General features: G+C 42.4%; 1 protein-coding gene across 2 annotated transcripts in view; it reads right to left on the bottom strand.

Moving 5' to 3' along the window:
• The window catches only part of cdkal1 (CDK5 regulatory subunit associated protein 1-like 1), a 326,254-nt gene that overhangs the window by 66,822 nt on the left and 239,481 nt on the right, over positions 1 to 19,951 (bottom strand). For both annotated transcript variants that reach the window (XR_013933115.1, XM_080427624.1), the window contains exon 12: positions 19,697 to 19,759. Coding sequence is in view for 1 of the 2 variants with exons in the window: in XM_080427624.1 (XP_080283750.1) it covers positions 19,697 to 19,759 (63 nt within the window). In the remaining variant the exon portion in view is untranslated. The remainder of the gene's footprint in view (positions 1 to 19,696; positions 19,760 to 19,951) is intronic.

The following is a 19,951-nucleotide window of genomic DNA, read 5'->3' as shown; positions in this document are numbered from 1 at the left end:
AGGCCAATGTGAAAAGGGTGCCATTTCTTCTTAGGCCTTGCACGGCAATCGGACACTGCATTCATGATTTGAGGCATTTTGTTCAAAAAATTTGTTTTGCTAAATTGGACCTGCTGGTGGCGCTACAGTATAACAGGCCCATGTTAAAAGGGTGGCATTTGCTCCTCAACATAGTGTGAATGTGCGTGCAAAGTTTGACCGCAATCGGATGCTGCATTCATGATTTGCGGCATTTTGTTCAAAACAAGCCACTACTGCAAACTTTAGATGTCAATCTTAGCCAATCAGGATGGAATATGAAATATCAAATACATCCGTCTTGATCACATGACTATAGAGATCATGTGTACCGATTTGCGTGAAATTTGGATCAAATCGGAAGGAGTAATATAAAAAAAATTGTTTTACATAAGTTGGCCTCCTGGTGGCGCTATAAAAGGCAGATGTGAAAAATGCAGGGCAAGGGTTTTTCCTTGACCTCTAGGGAGTGCGCTTACAAAGTTTTACACAGATCGGTGCAGTTATAGGTAAAAACACGAATTGGCCTGTTATAGCGCCACCATGAGGCTGATTTGAAAATGTTCAAGTGGCATTTCGTCCTCGGCATAGTGGGAATATGCGTGCAAAATTTCAAGGAAATTGCATGCTGTGTTCATGATTTGAGGCATTTTGTTCAAAACGGAGTACTCCTGCAAACTTTGGAAGCCATTTTTAGCCAATCAGGATGGAATAAGAAAAATCGAAAAGACCCGTTTCGTTTAATGACTATAGAGATACTGTGTACCGATTTACGGGTTTTTTGGACAAGATCTGTAGGAGTACTGTCAAAAAATATGTTTTGCACAAATCGGCCTCCTGGTGGCGCTATAAATGGCCCATGTGAAAAATTTGGGGCAGAGGTTCTGCTGTGGCATCCAGGGAGTGTGTGTGCACAGTTTCACTGCGAGCAAGCAAACGGTGCCGGAGATTAGCTGTCCACAGACAGAATGACGGACGGACGGACACACACACACGGACGGACGGACAGGGGGCAAAACATACTCTCTCGCCATGCCTTTCGGCCTGGCGGAGACAATAAGTTAATATACAAAGGGGAGGTGATTATTTCTCTAGAAAATAGAACCTCTTTTTAAAAAGCAGTAAAAAGGGGGCAATCCACAAAAAGGGGACAGTTAGGCATTGTGGGGCTGTTTTAGTCATACACAATACAGGAACACGTGCACACTAATGAACACACAAAATTGTTTTCAATTGCTGAATACAGTTCTTTTGAGTGAATCAGAAAGCATTCACCCTCCTGTGTAGAAGGCCATTAGCAACAATTCACCATTAAAATCTGTGTGCGTGCGTGAGTGTGCGAGCGTGCGCTGTCATTCTCTGTATTTAGGTGTCAGTCAGAAAGCATGCTGATAAAAGGAGAGAGAAACAATGCCAACTCTGGTTCATACTGCCCACTACAGTATGTGTGTATGATTGTGCATGACTGAGCGTGTGTGTGCGCGCATGCGTGTGTATCTAACAAGCAGAATCAATACCTTCCCCTGAATAAATGGAAGCAATCAACAAGCCATTAAAGTGCTCACTGTATATGTGCCAGTGTGTGTGTGTGTGTGTGTGTGTGTGTGTGTGTGTGTGTGTGTGTGTGTGTGTGTGTGTGTGTGTGTGTGTGTGTGTGTGTGTGTGTGTGTGTGTGTGTGTGTATGTGTGAGTGAGTGCGTGCGTGCGTACCTACTGTATGCGACTATGCGTGTATTTGAGAGCAAGAGGTAGAACGCTACGGAGAAAACTACCATTTACCCTGAATGTTGAAAAAGAAACAGAAGAAAACTCCTTTACTCTGGCTATTAAAATGTTCTATCATGTTGATCAGTGTAAATATTACACTAGGATACCTTTATTTACAAATATCACATGATTTACCGTTATCATTAACTGTGCTGTAAAGGCATTGATGCCATTGCATGCATTTGTACATATGCGTGTATGTCTAATGCGCACACAAATATTTGATTACTGAGAGATTTGTACTCAAACACATGGACACGCATGCACATGCATTGCACATGCACATGCACATGCCACATGCACATGCACATGCACATGCACATGCACATGCACATGCACATGCACATGCACATGCACATGCACATGCACACGCACACGCAAACACACACACACTCACACACTTTATATTGCACATACATTGCTGGACACTTTGATTGCTGCTCCACCACATATGTACTGTTGTGAAACCATAAGGGACAGGGAGGGCATTAGCCTGCACTGTCTGGCTGTGTGAATGTGACATTAAGGTCAACGGCCCTGCCATTGCCTCTATGGCAGCCATCAAGAAGTGCCCTTTCTATTCTTCTAATTCTATGTGTTATTATGTTAGGCATAACCAGGGGACAAGCATCTAAGTAATCAAATGGATGAGTGTGAGGACATTGGCCTCTGTGTGTGTGTGTGTGTGTGTGTGTGTGTGTGTGTGTGTGTGTGTGTGTGTGTGTGTGTGTGTGTGTGTGTGTGTGTGTGCAAACCCTTGTGAGGGTTACTGACCCCACTGTGTGACATTCTGACAGAGTGAATTACAGTAATTGGCTATAGAGTTAGGATATATACTGTATTATCTGTACATCTGTCTGGATATATACGAGCAGAACTAAGGACATGGGAGGCCTTATTTATTTTACCGCCACTGCCAGCGTTTTTACTAATCTTTCGAGACCCACCAAATTATTTTTTCAATAACAATGTAAACATCAGATGTCTGGGGGTAAAGACAATAGTCTGTTCTTCCATCCGGAAAAAAATATGTTTAACCGTGATCTTCCGTTCTTTAGTTATCGGCAGTTGCATATAGCTTGTTTTCACCCAAAACGCAATCAAAGATATCAGAAATAAATAATAATAAATAACTAAAACATTTTATCACGTGATTTCCGGGTGTATTCTTCTTAAGATAAATTTTTGGGCTTTTTATGCCTATATTGATAGGACTTCAACAGGGGGGTCCTCAGAGATACTGCAGGGGGGGGCGCCAAATCTTTGTGAGATAGGGACTTGATTTTTACATTACCACTTGAACCCTCGCGGTGAAGCCTGTGAATGATCCAAGCACCACCGAAAAAGAATATAAAAATCACGTGATCACAACAACAAAAAAGATCACCTGCTTCTATGTTAAAGGATTTACAAAAGTATTTTTTTCTCGGATTTCTGTTGTTTTCCCCCCAAAAAGCCACATTCAATCAGCCATAGCTCTGGAATGGATTTTTTTCCCCCGACGCTACCGGACCCCCATGCATGCAACGAGTTCACGGAAAATATTCCATGATTTTTCAAAGGTACAGTAAAATCGCCGTTTTCGCTGGCAAGGGGACAGTAGACCTGGCAGTGAAAGAGTTCACATGAATCCAATATGTAGTGGGGGGGGGGGTCCCTGCTTCATCTCTTTCTCAGCTAAGGGGTCCTTGGCCTGAAAAAACGTTGAAGACCCCTGCTATAAAATAATGCTCCTCTGATAAATCCAAGTGTGATATATTATCCATCTATGATATGATATTCATTTAACTGCAAGACACATGAGGGCTATTTTTCATAGATTCATTAAATGTCTCCGTGTGAGGGCATTTGACCTCTGTGCATGGTTAGGCCACGCACAGTCGCACACACGCACTCATACACACGCACGCACGTATGTCGTACGCACGCACCCACATTACACAGTAATATTAACCCATTAAGACCTGAGGACGATTCGACAAATGTTTTTAGAATGTCTTCTAAAAACTGTTTATTGAAAAAAACGTATGCTACTATATCAGTGGTTCTCAAACCTTTCCATGTCAAGGACCCCAAAATGTGTATGTATTTGGCCGCAGACCCCCATCTCAAAATATATTGTTCCAGGGACCCCCAGAAGCAAAGATTACAAATGTTCGCTTGAAAATAAATACATTCGAAAATTTGCTAAATAAATCACGATTTCTCAAAAATAGTAGATATACAAGCTCATAGTGCGGCTTGTATATCTACTATCTTTGAATAGCCAAAGAAATCTAAAAATGACAACAATAGATAGGCTTACAAATGCAGGACGGCAGACTTGAACATAATTGTTGACCATTTCCAGATCCAGGCAACTGGGCTGAGCTAAAAGCCATGGTGTTGGCAGGGCTGGTGGCAAACAAAGTCATTGTGTTGCCGCCTGAGCTTGAACATGCTCAGCCGGAGCCTCAAGTGGAGGGGGGTGGTGGCGCTGCTCAAGGTGGGGGATAGTCACCCCTGTCTGTGAGTTCCTCTTCGGGGGAATCTAAACTAGATGGTGCTAGTTTAAAGGTGCGCTTAACCCGCCTTCGGCTGGATGCCGAAGATAAGGTACATGCTGGCATGGTGGAAATGGAATACAAGCTGGACTGGCACCGCATTGAGGCAGAGATGAGCATTGAAATACTGCAGCTGGAGCTAGATGCAAAACTGTCTAAAGTGGAACACGCACAACCATTAGGGTCCCTTACTGTTCCTCCTCGCACCATGGAGAAACCGGAACCCTCAGTGTCCTCTGTTCCAGCTACTATATTCGATGCAGGTGCCGACTCTGTTCCAGGCAACTTAACAAAACCACTTCCAAGCTGAAGCCAGGTAGACTATGCATGCTGTCATTGTCACCAGCCTGGTCATAGCATTGCCGACTGTCCTGATCTCTAGTTTAAAGGTCAACCTCTGCAAGTCAAGTAAGCCTATTTTGAGCAAATCATCAGTTGGTCAATACTTTAAAATGTGTCATCCCCTTGTTCTGTGTGGACACAGTCTGGTGTGACTGTATGTCCTGAACTTGGTCTTTGTGTGGGGTGGACACAGGTTAACCTTGAATGACTTGGTGTTATTCTTTGTTTCCAACTGTTTTTGATTTGTATGGTGTGTATTGAAGTGTTTCTGTTTTGTAAAACTAGGAGTTTATTTTTATGGGAGGGGGTGTTACGGCCCTATGTGGCCTCATATTGTGTATTTAACCCTCTGAATGATTGCAGTGCCCTATTTGGTAATGGAGGGTGGAGTGGAGATTGGAGGAGTGGCATGGTGTCTGGAGACACACCTGGGCCTCATTCCTCAATCAGCCCAGCCAGCATAAAAGCCTGGGAGAAGCTCCACATCAGCCCTTTTGCCATCCGTCACTATGTGCTGCTGAATCCCTTCTGTTTGTTAGCTGTGTTTACTATATAGGTCTGTTGGCTGTGTGCCTTACCTTCTCAGGCTTAGTGCGTAAAGGTTACTTTATTTACTGAGTGTTTAAAGTAGAGACCATTGTAATCAGCAAATCTTAGACAGGAAATTATATTCCAAACCTTTCCCCGAAGTGCTTTTGAACTGGGAAGCTGGTAGGGGTGTGCCGCCATTTATTTTGCTCCCCCTTTTGTCCCTGTTTTTCTTAGGTAGGGAGTTTAGATTGTACTTTTAATTTTGGTGTAGATTAGGTTGTTTTATTTTCAGGTAGGGTGTATTTTGGCTTTGGCCACCCTGAAGCTGTGTGCTTTCCCTATTTAATTGTCCCTTGTACATTTAAGTTGATCCTAATAAAAAATTGTACACTTTTCGTTGACCCTGGTTTGGTTTGAAATATGTTACCCCTTTATAACCTCTAGACCCTTATAAGGTCGTAACAGATGCGTTCCCGGTCTTAATGGGTTAATAAAGCGAGAGAGAATGAGAGATAGAGAGAGAGAGAGAGAGAGCACAATGCTCGTATGCTGTCTTGTGTTTAGTAAATGGCTGGCCAGAGACTGCAGTTGAAAACTGGCCAACTAGCAACAACTGGCTCGTACCCAAACGGAGAGTGATTCATGAGTGCATCATCCCTGTAAATATCAGCCGTAACATGAAGTGCTGCGGGCTACATTTACAGGCAGCCCGCATGAACTGTCCAGGCTGCAGCAGCAGGGATGGAGAGAGTTAACAGGAGAGAAACAACGTGTGTACCAGAGTAGACTGTGAAACACTCAAGCTTGTATAAATGTATTGTTGCATTGTGGTGCAAATAAATGTATGTCCACCTGTTTATGTGTCTGTCTGTGTAAACTCACATACTGTATATGACATGAAACCAAAACAACAAAGATATGGTTTAAAATGTTTGGTACCACCTACTGTTGTATATTGCGTACAATGTGGCAGCGTGTAGTGGCGATGCCAATGTAATCAATTAAATGAATGTGTACTGGTGTTGCATAACTACTTTTTACATCAAATTATGTGTGTGTGTGTGTGTGTGTGTGTGTGTGTGTGTGTGTGTGTGTACTGTGTGTACAGAAACAAATACACTAACAGTCTGGTGTTGCATAAATAATACAAATAAAAGTGCCCGGTTGTGTTGTGTGTACAGTATGTGTACATGTATGTGTATGAATTGCTCTGGCACAAGTTGGATTAAATATATATATGTGTGTGTGTGTGTGTGTGTGTGTGTGTGTGTGTGTGTGTGTGTGTGTGTGTGTGTGTGTGTGTGTGTGTGTGTGTGTGTGTGTGTGAGGGGGGGGCGTGTGTGTGTGTGGGGGGGGGGGTGTAAGCTCTTCTTGCATAACTTTGACAGATTTAGATCATGTATACATTGCTATGGGCCTCTACTGTACAAGCAGCACTTTCATGTACAGTAGGTGGAACAGCAGCAAACACACACACACACACACACACACACACACACACAGCACAGTCATGTGCACGTCTATGGACATGCAGACATACAGTACAATGGTAACTTGGACTGATATGCACATGCACACACGCACGCACACACACACACACACACACGTCTGTATTGATTCCTTTTGGCTAAAAACAGATGTTATACAATCAAAGTCAAATAAATAACACTGCGTAACATGTGTTATCCACAGTAGACCCACGAGAGAACATATCAGTCAAGTACAAGTTAAAGGTTCCCAGGATTTCCCCTTCTCAAACAAACCCTCAAATAGATATATAAGCAGCTGTCGAGCCACACCTGATCTTCATAATAACCCACAGATCCTTGGTAGATAGTGATTTAGTACAGAGTACCCACACTGCCACTGAGAAGATAACAGTGGAGAATGAAACCTAAGCAGTGATACAGTCATGCTATAATCTCTCCCATTGTGCTACGTTCTACAGAGTGAATGATAGGTAACTCATTTAACCACTTAAACCCTTATAACTTAAAGCTTATAAAGCTTATAACGCGTCGTTGGCCAATGCATCGCAACGTGACGCTTTGTGAGCTTGTAGATCTGCTCTTTTTGGCTGAATGTTCCCCCCAGAATAGGGAGGCTGGGGTTCAAGTGATTAATCAGAGATGCCCAGTTGACTGTTGAGGGCATTTGTTTACGCGTGATTCACGGCTGAATCAAGTGCTAATTTAACACTGGGTTAACTCTAGTGTTAATTTATCTCTGGGTTAGAACAACACTCCAGACTTTATTGTACAGAAGGGTTAAGGTCTGTACATACCAGGAGCGTTTATTTTGTGCAATTAATTAATTTTAAAATAAAGAGGCGATGAAGCGACAATTATTTTCCGAAAAGAGGTCAATTTTGTAGTGCAGGAGAGCTAAAAAACATGAAACAAACCATAAGCAATTGCTGGAAAAAGGTCCTTGAGGCTTATATACTGTGAGTGAGTAAAAACATGTATAAATATAGAAAACTAAGGAATGGAAAAGGCCTTGCCTATCACTGGCAGACACACAGTATGACGGCAAGGCACAGGAAATCATCAGCCATCTATCTGTTTGGGACTGACAGGTACATAAAAGAGAAAGGTGTGTGTGCGTGCGTGCGTGTAAATGCACTTGCCGTGCGTGACAACGGGTTAAGATCTATACACCATTTGCTATCATGTGAGTGTCAGACAGGCCTTTGTCCGGCGTAAATTGCAGTCTTTTGAGCTGGACACGGCTAAAAGCATCCTTTGCTTTGAAAACAGGCCAAGTCACAACCTGCAGTACAGCCGCGCTCTGAACTACCGCATTTTATAAAGAACATGAGCGTCTGTCTGCGTGCAGGGGCGTCTGAGGGTGTATATTTTTATAAAATGTAGCTCCAGGCAGGCAGCCACACACACACACACACTCACAAACATACAATGCATTTAGTAAGACGGGTCAGGGCAGTCTGTGGAAGGGAAAGCGACGCTATTTTTCTAGGAGACATCCTGAGTGAGCTTCCAAGGCAACCATAATTACATTCCTATTCATTGCTGTCCGCACTAATTGGCAAACTAGTTGCACTGTTGCTCTGGCAATTATAAACACGACACTACCGTACTGTAATGATAGAGGGTTGAGCAGACACGCACACACGTGCATGTGCATATGCACGCTCACACACATACAAACACACACACATATATGAGAAGTGGATACCCTGCCATTAGAATGCTTGAGAATGAAAAGACGTTTGACAAAATACATTCAAGATTCTTTTCCCTACAGACACATATAAGACATGTTAAGGCATATGTAAGACATGTGTCTGCAGGGACTTGTGTGTGTGCGCGCACACACACACAAGTATGTACCGCTGCTAATGCCTTTAGAAGTAACTGGATCATAATTAGCATTTTAAGGACCAGAAGTGGTACACTTAAAACTCTACTTCAATATATGCAGGGACATACCACACACACACACACACACACACACACACACACACACACACACACACACACACACACACACACACACACACACACACACACACACACACACACACACACACACACACACACACACACACACACACACACACCCTCTCTTGCTATCTCAAGCACATACATGTAGAGACAAATGCACTCGTTCTCTCAATGTCTCTCAAACACACGTCGTGATAATTACTGTGTGATGGTAGGGAATACAGATTGAAAAAGCTTTCGTATGTGAATGGGAGACATGGCACAGCATATTAATGAGGCTAACAACGGCAGTCTAATAATATTCCCCCTGAGACACAGGGCAGGTCAATCACGTACAAAAAAAAGGAATATGAAACAGTTCAACATTATTTCTCTAAACGGGAGGAATAACAACAACGGTCAGTATGGAAAACATGGCATCCAGTGCACAGCATTATTATTACTTAAACTTAAAGATTTAGTAAAGTAGACCTGAGTTTGCTGTGTACTCGGACCGTTTTTTTTCCTCTCTACACCAAATCTCCTCTCCAAAAACGCCTCTCCTCTCCTCGCAGCGCGACACGTTGTGGGCTTGTAGATTTGCTATTGGATGCTTTCTTTGTTGTTGTTGGTTTAATACAAAAAATGTCTGTGTTCATTCATACAATCCATTTCAACTGTCTCGCTTGTTCTGTCTATCCCCATCACTACCCTTCTTTCTTCCTCCCTCGCTTGTATTCCCCTATGTGTGTGTACGGGTGTGCGTTTTTGTGGCCCAACTGTCTCTTGGGATGGGAGGTCTCTCTCTCACTCACACACACACACACACACACACTGAGGAGGAAAAGGAACAAGGAATGGATGAAGAGAAGAGAACGGAATAGAACACTTGGTACCTAGCTGTCCCTGGCCTCATCAACAAGTGTCTCTGTGAAAGACTCCTCAGGGGGCTGCTGTAGGCTTTTCATTGCTAATTCCCTTTGTGTGCGACTGTGCGTGTGTGTGAGTGAGTGAGTGAGTGAGTGAGTGAGAGTGAGAGTGAATATCATATTGTCACTGTCGCCTGTCACCGTTACTTTTCAGCCAATGGATCCAATGTAGTTATTATTTATTTATTTATTTCACAAGCTCTTGTTAATACCCTAATACTCCAAGCTCTTGGTTCAATATTTATAAAACCCACAAACGCACTTAACCACTTTGAAAAGATTTTTCAATAGAGAAAATAGCAGATCTACGGGTCACAGTGCGATCCGTTGTGAGCTTGTAGATTGGCTATACTGTTGTAAGATGAAGTAGGGCATTTATTGTCGGAAAAAAACATAAAAAGTTGAAATATGGAAATGCAAGGTGACAGCAACAATGTTCTTTCTATAAGCCTCGAGACTTGTTGTAACTAGAAAAGTGCACTCCTCTGAGCGAATATCCCCACCAGGCCGGGTTGCCTACCCAGTGCCAGCAAAATTTGGAAGCTGCCTGCCTAACGTTACTGCCGCCAAATTAATAACATTTTCGCCAGAAACAGATTGTAACAAATATGAGTGAGTGACTATCGTAAACAATACAGAGCCACCTCTCCGGCAATTTGTCCATTTTTGGACCACAATTCTTATATGAGACGATTCTAAGATGAGCCAATGTTATTCTCCATAGAGAAATTACTTCCGTGACCCAGGGGATGAACGAGTGACGTCAGGACTTCGGTACTCTATGGCGTCATGATAAAGAAATAAGTCAAAACATATTGCGGCCTGTTATAGTGCCACCATGAGGCCGTATTTCGAATCGCCTTGGACTACTGGCAGTGTGCGTGCAAGGTTTCACGGTCCAACAGTGCCGGAGATTAGCTGTTCACTGACGGACAGACGGACCCACAAGAGCGAAAACATTATCCCTCGCCTTCGGCCGCTCCGGCCTCCTGGCGGGGATAATAAGTCAGGAATCCTCAGGATGGAGAGAGAGAGAGAGAGAGAGAGAGAGAGAGAGAGAGAGTCATCATGGTAATCACCCTCCCGATATCTTCTCTTCTTCTCTGAAAGAGGCAGGAAGAGATGATGTGCAACCGAGGCAGCCACTGAATGGAGCAATAAAAGGTCACGTTACCGACAAGGTTAAATAAAGGTTTTTTTTTTCTGCTTTTGTTTTGTTTTTCAAGGAAAAAAGAAAAGAGATAACGCCTAGAGGTTAGCTTTTCACAATAATGAAAAAAACAACAGCACTCACTGTTTAAATTGAAGCAATTAAGACGTAGCCAAAGCCCAGCGGCTTGTTAATCGCTCGCTCGCTCACTTGCACGGAGAGAGAGAGAGAGAGAGAGAGAGAGAGAGTGAGAGTGTGTGTGTGTGTGTTAAGGGATAATTATGGTTTATTTCTTCATATAATAAAGAAATATGTCAGGTTTTATGAGGCAAGTTGGGATTACATGAGTGAAAGCTCCCCCACCCCGACACACTCGCCCTCTATATTTGTCCATCTCTCTAGTTCCTAGTTTCTATGGCTGGGCAGGTGTGACAGGACATGTTGACAGCTTGTCCCTTATCTCTTGCCATAGGGAAGACTGTCAGCCATGTCATTCAGGCATGTGAACACAGTTCTGTGTGTGTGTGTGTGTGTGTGTGTGTGTGTGTGTGTGTGTGTGTGTGTGTGTGTGTGTGTGTGTGTGTGTGTGTCAGGAGGCCTTCTCCCGCTCAGGGGAGTGATCAAATCTGTCAACTCTTGTGTATGTGTGTGGTACGGTAAGGGTAGGACAACAGTGTCTACATATCCTGGGAAATGTGGAAGAATCTCATGATTAATAGCCACTGTGTTTCACTTTTCCCAACAGCAGAAGTATCTACAGTATCTTGTTGTTTAACATGTTTCTTTTGTTGTGAATCATTCTTATAGACGGACAGGAATCAGCTAATTGTAGGCTGGAACAATACCTATGTTATAATTTGTCATTCTCATATACAGTTAAAGGTAGGGTGATTTTTAGGGTTAAAATAAGTGTTAATAGCTGTATATTCTGACAGTACTCATTGCTATAGAGTTTGTTCAGTAACAGGAGTCTCCATGTCTCTCCAACTCTTTATTACAGAGAAAATGCATTTTCAGGTCAGGATACCAATTTAATGAAATGTTGCAACCTACCATGCTAGGGTGGGATGGCTCAGGGTAGAGGACAGAGTACTTGCGATGGGCCTGGTCTTCAAGGTACTCAAGGGACCAGTGCCCACCTGTCTGACTACTTCAAAAGAGTGAGTAACGCCCACGGGCACAACACCAGAGGGAGCTCCACTGATCTCATTCCCGCCAGATTCGGCACAAACATGGGGATGAATTAATTCTATTATGCCATCAAAATGTGGAATGCCCTACCAACAGCCATCAAAAAGTGACTCCCTACCCTCCTTCAGGACTTTTTGTGTTATCATTTTAGCATTATTGTTTAACTGTTTGGGGTGTCACGATATATCGTCCTGCGATGTATCGCGATATTAAAACACAGTCATACTGTATCACAATTTATTTGTATTTTTGGGGGGAGCTGGTGAAAGTTACAGGACTTCTGTATGGTGTGTGATATGAAATGTGAGCATACCATAATCAGAGTAATCATTAATCATGTATTCCATCATATTCATCGGCTTTTGGAGAGAAATGAAACAGTCACTGTGTGTCTCTGTCCAGCTGACGCTCGTTGACGCTCGTTAATGTTACATGCATCAAGGCAAATAGGTTTCTGCACTGTAAAATACGCCTACATCTAATCTTGCTTCCTAGGCTTCAGGAGGAAACCTAGTGGAAAGCTAGACAGTCGCTCTCCCGGCTTCGGTGTGTGGTCAGACTGGCCGGACTTAAACGATCTGTGCTGTTGGGCTGATGTTACCTTGAAGTGGGTAGGGTCTAACTCAGAGGCGATGGCTGTCTCGGAGGACTTTATATCTGACCCCAGTATCTCTGTCAGAGCATCTATGACGGTGTGTGGAACAGAACACCAACTCCCACTGACTAATGCCCGAGGTCGCCTCTTATGGGCACAACAGCAAAGGCAGCGGCAGCATTGGACTGAACTGAGGTTGCAAGGGAAGACTGCATGTCTCCCCGCTGCGGACCATTCTGTCTCGCACTCTGTGCTAAAAAATGTTGCTTTAGACGAATGCATTATTATCTTTACTCTGAAAGCGAGGTTGCAGGTTTTACCATCTAAACTTAACCTCTCCATCTGGTTTCCAGGCAACCATGCTCCTCACTGTATACATCATGGTCATGAACAAATAGCTGAAACCATGTCCCACATCTTAAATGGGTGCCATGTATACAGGGGACTCTACATAAGTAGGCATGACAGAATAGTGGATTTGATATCTAAAGATATCACTTCTATTTTCAGGTCCTCCATCATGCTGTATAAGCATTCTACTGTGAAGCCGAGCATGTTTAACCTGTGTAACGATGATTCTGTGTTCTCTAACATTTCAGCTAACACCCCTGATGTCATTGTTGTTAATGAAAACCATAGGGAGGTGTTCATTCTCGAGGTCGGCTGTACTTTTGATTACAGCTTAGAGGAAGCCTTCCTAACCAAAGTGCTAAAATATCATCAGCTAGAGCAGACCATCTCTCAGCTAGGCTACAGATGTAAACTTTTGGTTTATATCTTTGGTAGTCTAGGGCACGTGCACAAGTTGGTTGTGAGAGGCCTGCAAATGGCCGGCCTCTCCAAAAGGAGGGCTAAACAATTAGCAAGGTACTGCTCAATATCAGCTATTATAGGAAGCCGCTCAATTTGGAGGAGGCGTTGCTTCCTTTACCCATGATTGTTGCCCACTGTGTTTGTCAAGTATGCCATCTTTTGTTTTGTATGTAACGTTGCTCTGCTTTACATGCGCTTTGTAACTAACTGTTTTCCCTTCATCTAACTGCACTGGCAGTGTTTATGTCCTTTGTACTCCTGTACTTCTCATTATGTGGACATAAATAAATATTTCAAATGTGTGTGTGTGTGTGTGTGTGTGTGTGTGTGTGTGTGTGTGTGTGTGTGTCAGGAGGCCTTCGCCCGCTCAGGGGAGTGATCAAATCTGTCAACTCTTGTGTATGTGTGTGGTACGGTAAGGGTAGGACAACAGTGTCTACATATCCTGGGAAATGTGGAAGAATCTCATGATTAATAGCCACTGTGTTTCACTTTTCCCAACAGCAGAAGTATCCACAGTATCTTGTTGTTTAACATGTTTCTTTTGTTGTGAATCATTCTTATAGACGGACAGGAATCAGCTAATTGTAGGCTGGAACAATACCTATGTTATAATTTGTCATTCTCATATACAGTTAAAGGTAGGGTGATTTTTAGGGTTAAAATAAGTGTTAATAGCTGTATATTCTGACAGTACTCATTGCTATAGAGTTTGTTCAGTAACAGGAGTCTCCATGTCTCTCCAACTCTTTATTACAGAGAAAATGCATTTTCAGGTCAGGATACCAATTTAATGAAATGTTGCAACCTACCATGCTAGGGTGGGATGGCTCAGGGTAGAGGACAGAGTACTTGCGATGGGCCTGGTCTTCAAGGTACTCAAGGGACCAGTGCCCACCTGTCTGACTACTTCAAAAGAGTGAGTAACGCCCACGGGCACAACACCAGAGGGAGCTCCACTGATCTCATTCCCGCCAGATTCGGCACAAACATGGGGATGAATTAATTCTATTATGCCATCAAAATGTGGAATGCCCTACCAACAGCCATCAAAATGTGACTCCCTACCCTCCTTCAGGACTTTTTGTGTTATCATTTTAGCATTATTGTTTAACTGTTTGGGGTGTCACGATATATCGTCCTGCGATGTATCACGATATTAAAACACAGTCATACTGTATCGCAATTTATTTGTATTTTTGGGGGGAGCTGGTGAAAGTTACAGGACTTCTGTATGGTGTGTGATATGAAATGTGAGCATACCATAATCAGAGTAATCCTTAATCATGTATTCCATCATATTCATCGGCTTTTGGAGAGAAATGAAACAGTCACTGTGTGTCTCTGTCCAGCTGACGCTCGTTGACGGTCGTTAATGTTACATGCATCAAGGCAAATAGGTTTCTGCACTGTCAAATACGCCTACATCTAATCTAAGATAGCATTAAAGCCGAATATGGTGACCCTCTCTGGTATTATAGTGACCCTCTCTGGTATTATAGATTTTTTGTTCAAGCTGTTTATAACTAAGGCTACACTTGGTTGGTAAAGTCCAGATGACAACAATATGACTTACTTCACTTGTCCCTTAGCTTGTATAATTGAATTTCTTTGTAAAGCACTTTGTAACTTTATTTTTAAAAGTAATAATGAAATAATAACGAAAAAGGAAAGGTTTTGGACATACAAGGTTTCCACCCGACAGCAACAAAATAATGTTTTGTGATGTCAGTGGAAAAATACCTCCTTGGTAAACTCACTCAAGCTTGTACAAAAAAATACAACAGTAGAGAGGCTTCCAGAGCATGTATACCCCTCATCTGTTTCCCAACCTTTCAATTCATTCTTCCAGTGATTTAGGTGGGAGTTATTCCATAACTTTGCACATAACACATACAGTATGCAAGCACATGTTGGCTGCATACTAACTTGTATAAAGCGAAACATTGACGTTTATGGTGGATAGACTGTAACATACCATATGTACAGTAAGTAAACACAACATGGCTCAGAAGGTCTTGGAGAGAGAGAGAGAGAGAGAGAGAGAGAGAGAGAGAGAGAGTGTGTGTGTGTGTGCATGCCCAGGCGTATGTGTGTGTTTGCATGCATGAAAATGTGTGTGTGTGTGTGTGTGTGTGTGTGTCCAGTGTGGGGTCTTGGTCCTAGACAAAGCACTCTGCCAGCTTTCTGCCCAGTGGTCTTTTCATTGCTGATGGATGGACCTTGTTCAGCACCATCTGGCTATAGGATACTTCACATTAATCATCACACACACAATCTCTCTCTCTCTCTCTCTCTCTCGCACGCGCGCGCACACACACACACACACACACACACACACACACACACACACACACACACACACACACACACACACACACACACACACACACACACACACACACACACACACACACACACACACACACACACACACACACACACACACACACACAGTCTCTCTCTTTCTCTCTCTCTCTCTCACACACACACACACACACACACACACACACAGTCTCTCTCTTTCTCTCTCTCTCTCTCACACACACACACACACACCTTTTCTCTTTCTCTCATACGCACGCACACACACACGTCACACACACAGATATATCAAACTCAGGTAAGCATATGAACACACAAGTACATACTTCACAGACAGAGTCAACATGGTGTAACACAGAGAGTAAAGCAAGGTAGAACGCAAGTAAGCAAGAGAGAACACAAGAAAGAAAGAAAGAAAAAAGAACAAAATAAAGAAAGAAAAAAGTCTCAGTCAATCATGCGATCCCCTGGCTACTTTTAGCAGGATGTGTTGTAAATGTGTGGTTCTAAATGAGCTTCTAGTGCTTAAGGGAGTCCAGCAGAACATAACAATAACAACGACTAGTTAATTTGCATATTTAGATTCTGTTGGATGGTAGCCCGGAGCTATGGACCAATGAGGACTCTAATCCCCCCCCCTCCCCCCAGTGTTTTATTAATGCCCATTTCCTGCATGTCCATATTAGAATGTGTGTTAGCAATTATGGCCATAGACAAACTAATATATTTCTCCTTTCTCCCCCTCTCTCTCTCTCACACACACACACACACACACACACACAGAGTTTGTAAACACATAACATCCATAGATAAACTGAGAGCATTTTTATGTAATTACCCTAAAAGTCCAGACACCCAAGGGTATCTAATGCAAAATGAAAGACATTATCAGCCTTAGCCGATCGGCTATCATTTATTCCTATCTAACGGCTAGAAGTGCTGATTTGATGGTACATTGTTACTAATGCATGAACATGCAGTAACATTTATGACCATTTTTTGAGTTATTGTCGTTAATTCATATATCACAGTTAGCGGAGGTTGTAAAATGACAATGCAATCACTTGGGACACACACACACACACACACACACACACACACACACACACACACACACACACACACACACACACACACACACACACACACACACACACACACACACACACACACACACACACACGACAAGACATTAGAAAACACTGTCTTTGACTTTCACGTAGATGCAGACTTAACCCATAAAGGCCTGAGGCCGATTCTAAAAATCGTTTTTTGAAAATAATAAAACAAATAAAACAAAATAAAATATCTCAAAATATTTTGTTCCAGGGGACCCCCAGAAGCAAAGATTTGATAAACAAATGTTCGTTTAAAAAATATATATATTCAAATATTTGCACACATTTTCACGTTTTTTCTAACATAGCAGATCTACAAGCTCATAGTGCGGCACTCAGTGCCGCGCTATGAGTTTGTGGATCTGCTATTTTTGAATAGCCAAAGAAATCTAAAACGACACAAGATGCGTTCCCGGTCTTGATGGGTTAAATAGCACAAGGAATTGATCATATCCTGTGTATTGATGACTTGAGAAGCATAGTAGGCACAGATATAACATGAATGACATATTATCAATACATTCATATTGGAGGGTTATCAGCTATTTGACAGGATGGGATTTATGGAACACTCGCCGACTGACTCAGAGTGAAGGACGTACAGTAAACTGGTTGACCTTCGTTCTCGCCAGAGAATATTGATATACTTATTAGCACACATTAACCACTTAAACCCCAGCATCCTTATTGTGGGGAAGGCTTTCGCAGAAAATAGCAGATCGACAAAGCTCACAATGCGTCGCAGATCGGCTATTTTCAGCAAAAGCTTTCCCCACAATAACAGAAAACAGAAAATTCACTAGTATAGAGCCCTGAGGGACTTCGGTCAACCATATGGGATTTAAATGGTTAACTATTATTATTATTACTATTATATCGTCATGTAGGGAAGAAACCTTGTATCTCCAAATTTCAACTTTGCATGTTTTTTCATCATTTAATTACCTACTTTGCCATACGAGAGTGTCAAGCGAAAGTAAAGTGAAAATAGCAGATCTACGAGCTCAAAACGGGTCACATCACGCCGCATTGTGAGCTTGTAGATCTGCTTTTTTCACTATTTCTGAACATTTTCGTTCCATTGCCTGACAAGTAACGGTTTTGGACATACAAGGTTTCCAACCAATAGAGTCAATATACTATTTCGACTACAGCACCAACTAATATTAAATACTACAATTGCAACTAATAATAATCAATAATAACTTGTAAAAGTGCTCCTCGGAGCACAGGTCTCCGCCAGGTCAGGTAGGTAGGCACATTTTCACTTCAATCGGGCCAAAGGTGCCGGAGATTAGCTGCTCACAGACGGACATAGTCATAGTCTCGGCCATGCCTTCGGCCGGACGGAGACAATAATAACAGTAATAATAATAATAATAATAATAATAATAATAATCATGATGATAGTTTCCATTTCAAATCATGGGACCAAACTTTAGGAAACGGCTATAACATGAAATATGTACCCTAAAGCACTAAACAGTTAAAATAATCTCTCAACAGAAGGCAGCATATTTTCAGTTGCTACCAGAGGTCTTCAGGGATCCTTACTCTAGGAGAAGGCATGCTCTCATATACTAAACATCTCCTTTAGATTAAATGTTAAATACATTTATTGTATTTTTTTAGACAGTGGTATTAAGCATTTTTAGCTGGCACTGTCACTCTATCTATCACATCTAATGGTATGTACATGTGAGCTGTGTGTGCGCCGCCTGTGTGTGCCATGTGTGAGCGTGTCATTGTGTGGGCGGCGAAGGGTCCATGTCCTCCCGCGCTGAATACGTGAGCTATCTTCAATCCCGTTAATTAGCGCCGAGCGCTAGCACAGAAAAGCACTAGAAACCCACCAAGACTCCAGCAGAGCTACAAACTCGAAAAGGTCAAACTTATTAAAACGTTTAAGCTGTGAGTGATGCGGTCTGACAGCTGGGATGAGGACATTGATTTGCGTTTAGACTTCAATTACATCTAAATCACCGCAGAGTGACTTGTTTGGGAGAAAACTGAGAGCTGGGGGGCGCACGTCGTCATGCATGACTGGGATTTTGTTTTAAATAAAGTAGAACAAATACTGATTCAGAGATGCAATTCTTCAGCCAAATCACCACAGCTGATAATCCAACCCATAGCAACACTTTCTGGATTTTTGTTATAGATATATTTAGCAATGCCTTGTTTACATGACATTTTAAATGCCTGTATATTCAGTGTTGAAATGTGATATGTATATCACAGCTTATCATTAATTGCCTTACACATATCTTTATGTAAGTACACACACATACAGAAGCATGGACACACTCACACGCTCTTGACAAAAGTGTGTTGTCGAAAGATGCTTGAACATTGACATTGTTCAATCTCTTCACAATAAATTACCTCAACAACGCAATCGCATATAAGCACATTCTTCTGTACTCACATTTAGACACTCACCCTTTCTGCACCCACACACACACAAAAGTAACCTACACGCTAACTGGAAAGTGCAATCAGTTACAAATACTTGAGCACCACTCATCAGTCAGATTGCTGACAAGAGGTATCTCTCTCTCTCTCTCTCTCTCGCTCGCTCGCTCGCTCGCACGCGCACGCCGCACACACACACACACACACAGGATGACGTGACAGTGACATAAATTACCCATGTACAATGTCAAGCCATACAGACGAGTGTACAGGTGTAAAGGTGAATGGGTTTTAATACTTAATAGTAGTGGTCAACCCTTAAGCGTTAACCACCGTGAATGAGCCCTTATAAGTGAATTAAGTGGGCTGAGAATGAGAAAGATCAATACACCAAGACAGGTTAATACACAAACAATGGCCGAAGGATGGAAAGAGAGAGAGATGGATGATGAAAGACTCTAAATGAAATTAAACACACAGAGACACAGACAGACAGACAGACAGATGTCCTACCTTGTGGTCGTAAGGGTTGTAAGAATGGAAGAGTTGACTCAGTTCTTTCGTCCTCTGTTTTTTCTGCAAACAGAGTTTATAAAAAAGGGTTACTCACAGAAATCATAACAGTCACATTGAACTCAATGTAAAAGTAAATGTGCTTTACTGCTTGATGTTACTGACATCATTCTAGTCAGTATCAGTGCACATAACGTGTGTGTGTGTGTGTGTGTGTGTGTGTGTGTGTGTGTGTGTGTGTGTGTGTGTGTGTGT

The sequence above is a fragment of the Gymnoscopelus braueri genome (assembly GCF_963280865.1).
Source record: "Gymnoscopelus braueri genome assembly, chromosome: 4".
NCBI classification, from domain to species: Eukaryota; Metazoa; Chordata; class Actinopteri; order Myctophiformes; family Myctophidae; genus Gymnoscopelus; species Gymnoscopelus braueri.
This window is presented reverse-complemented; position numbering and strand designations above follow the sequence as displayed.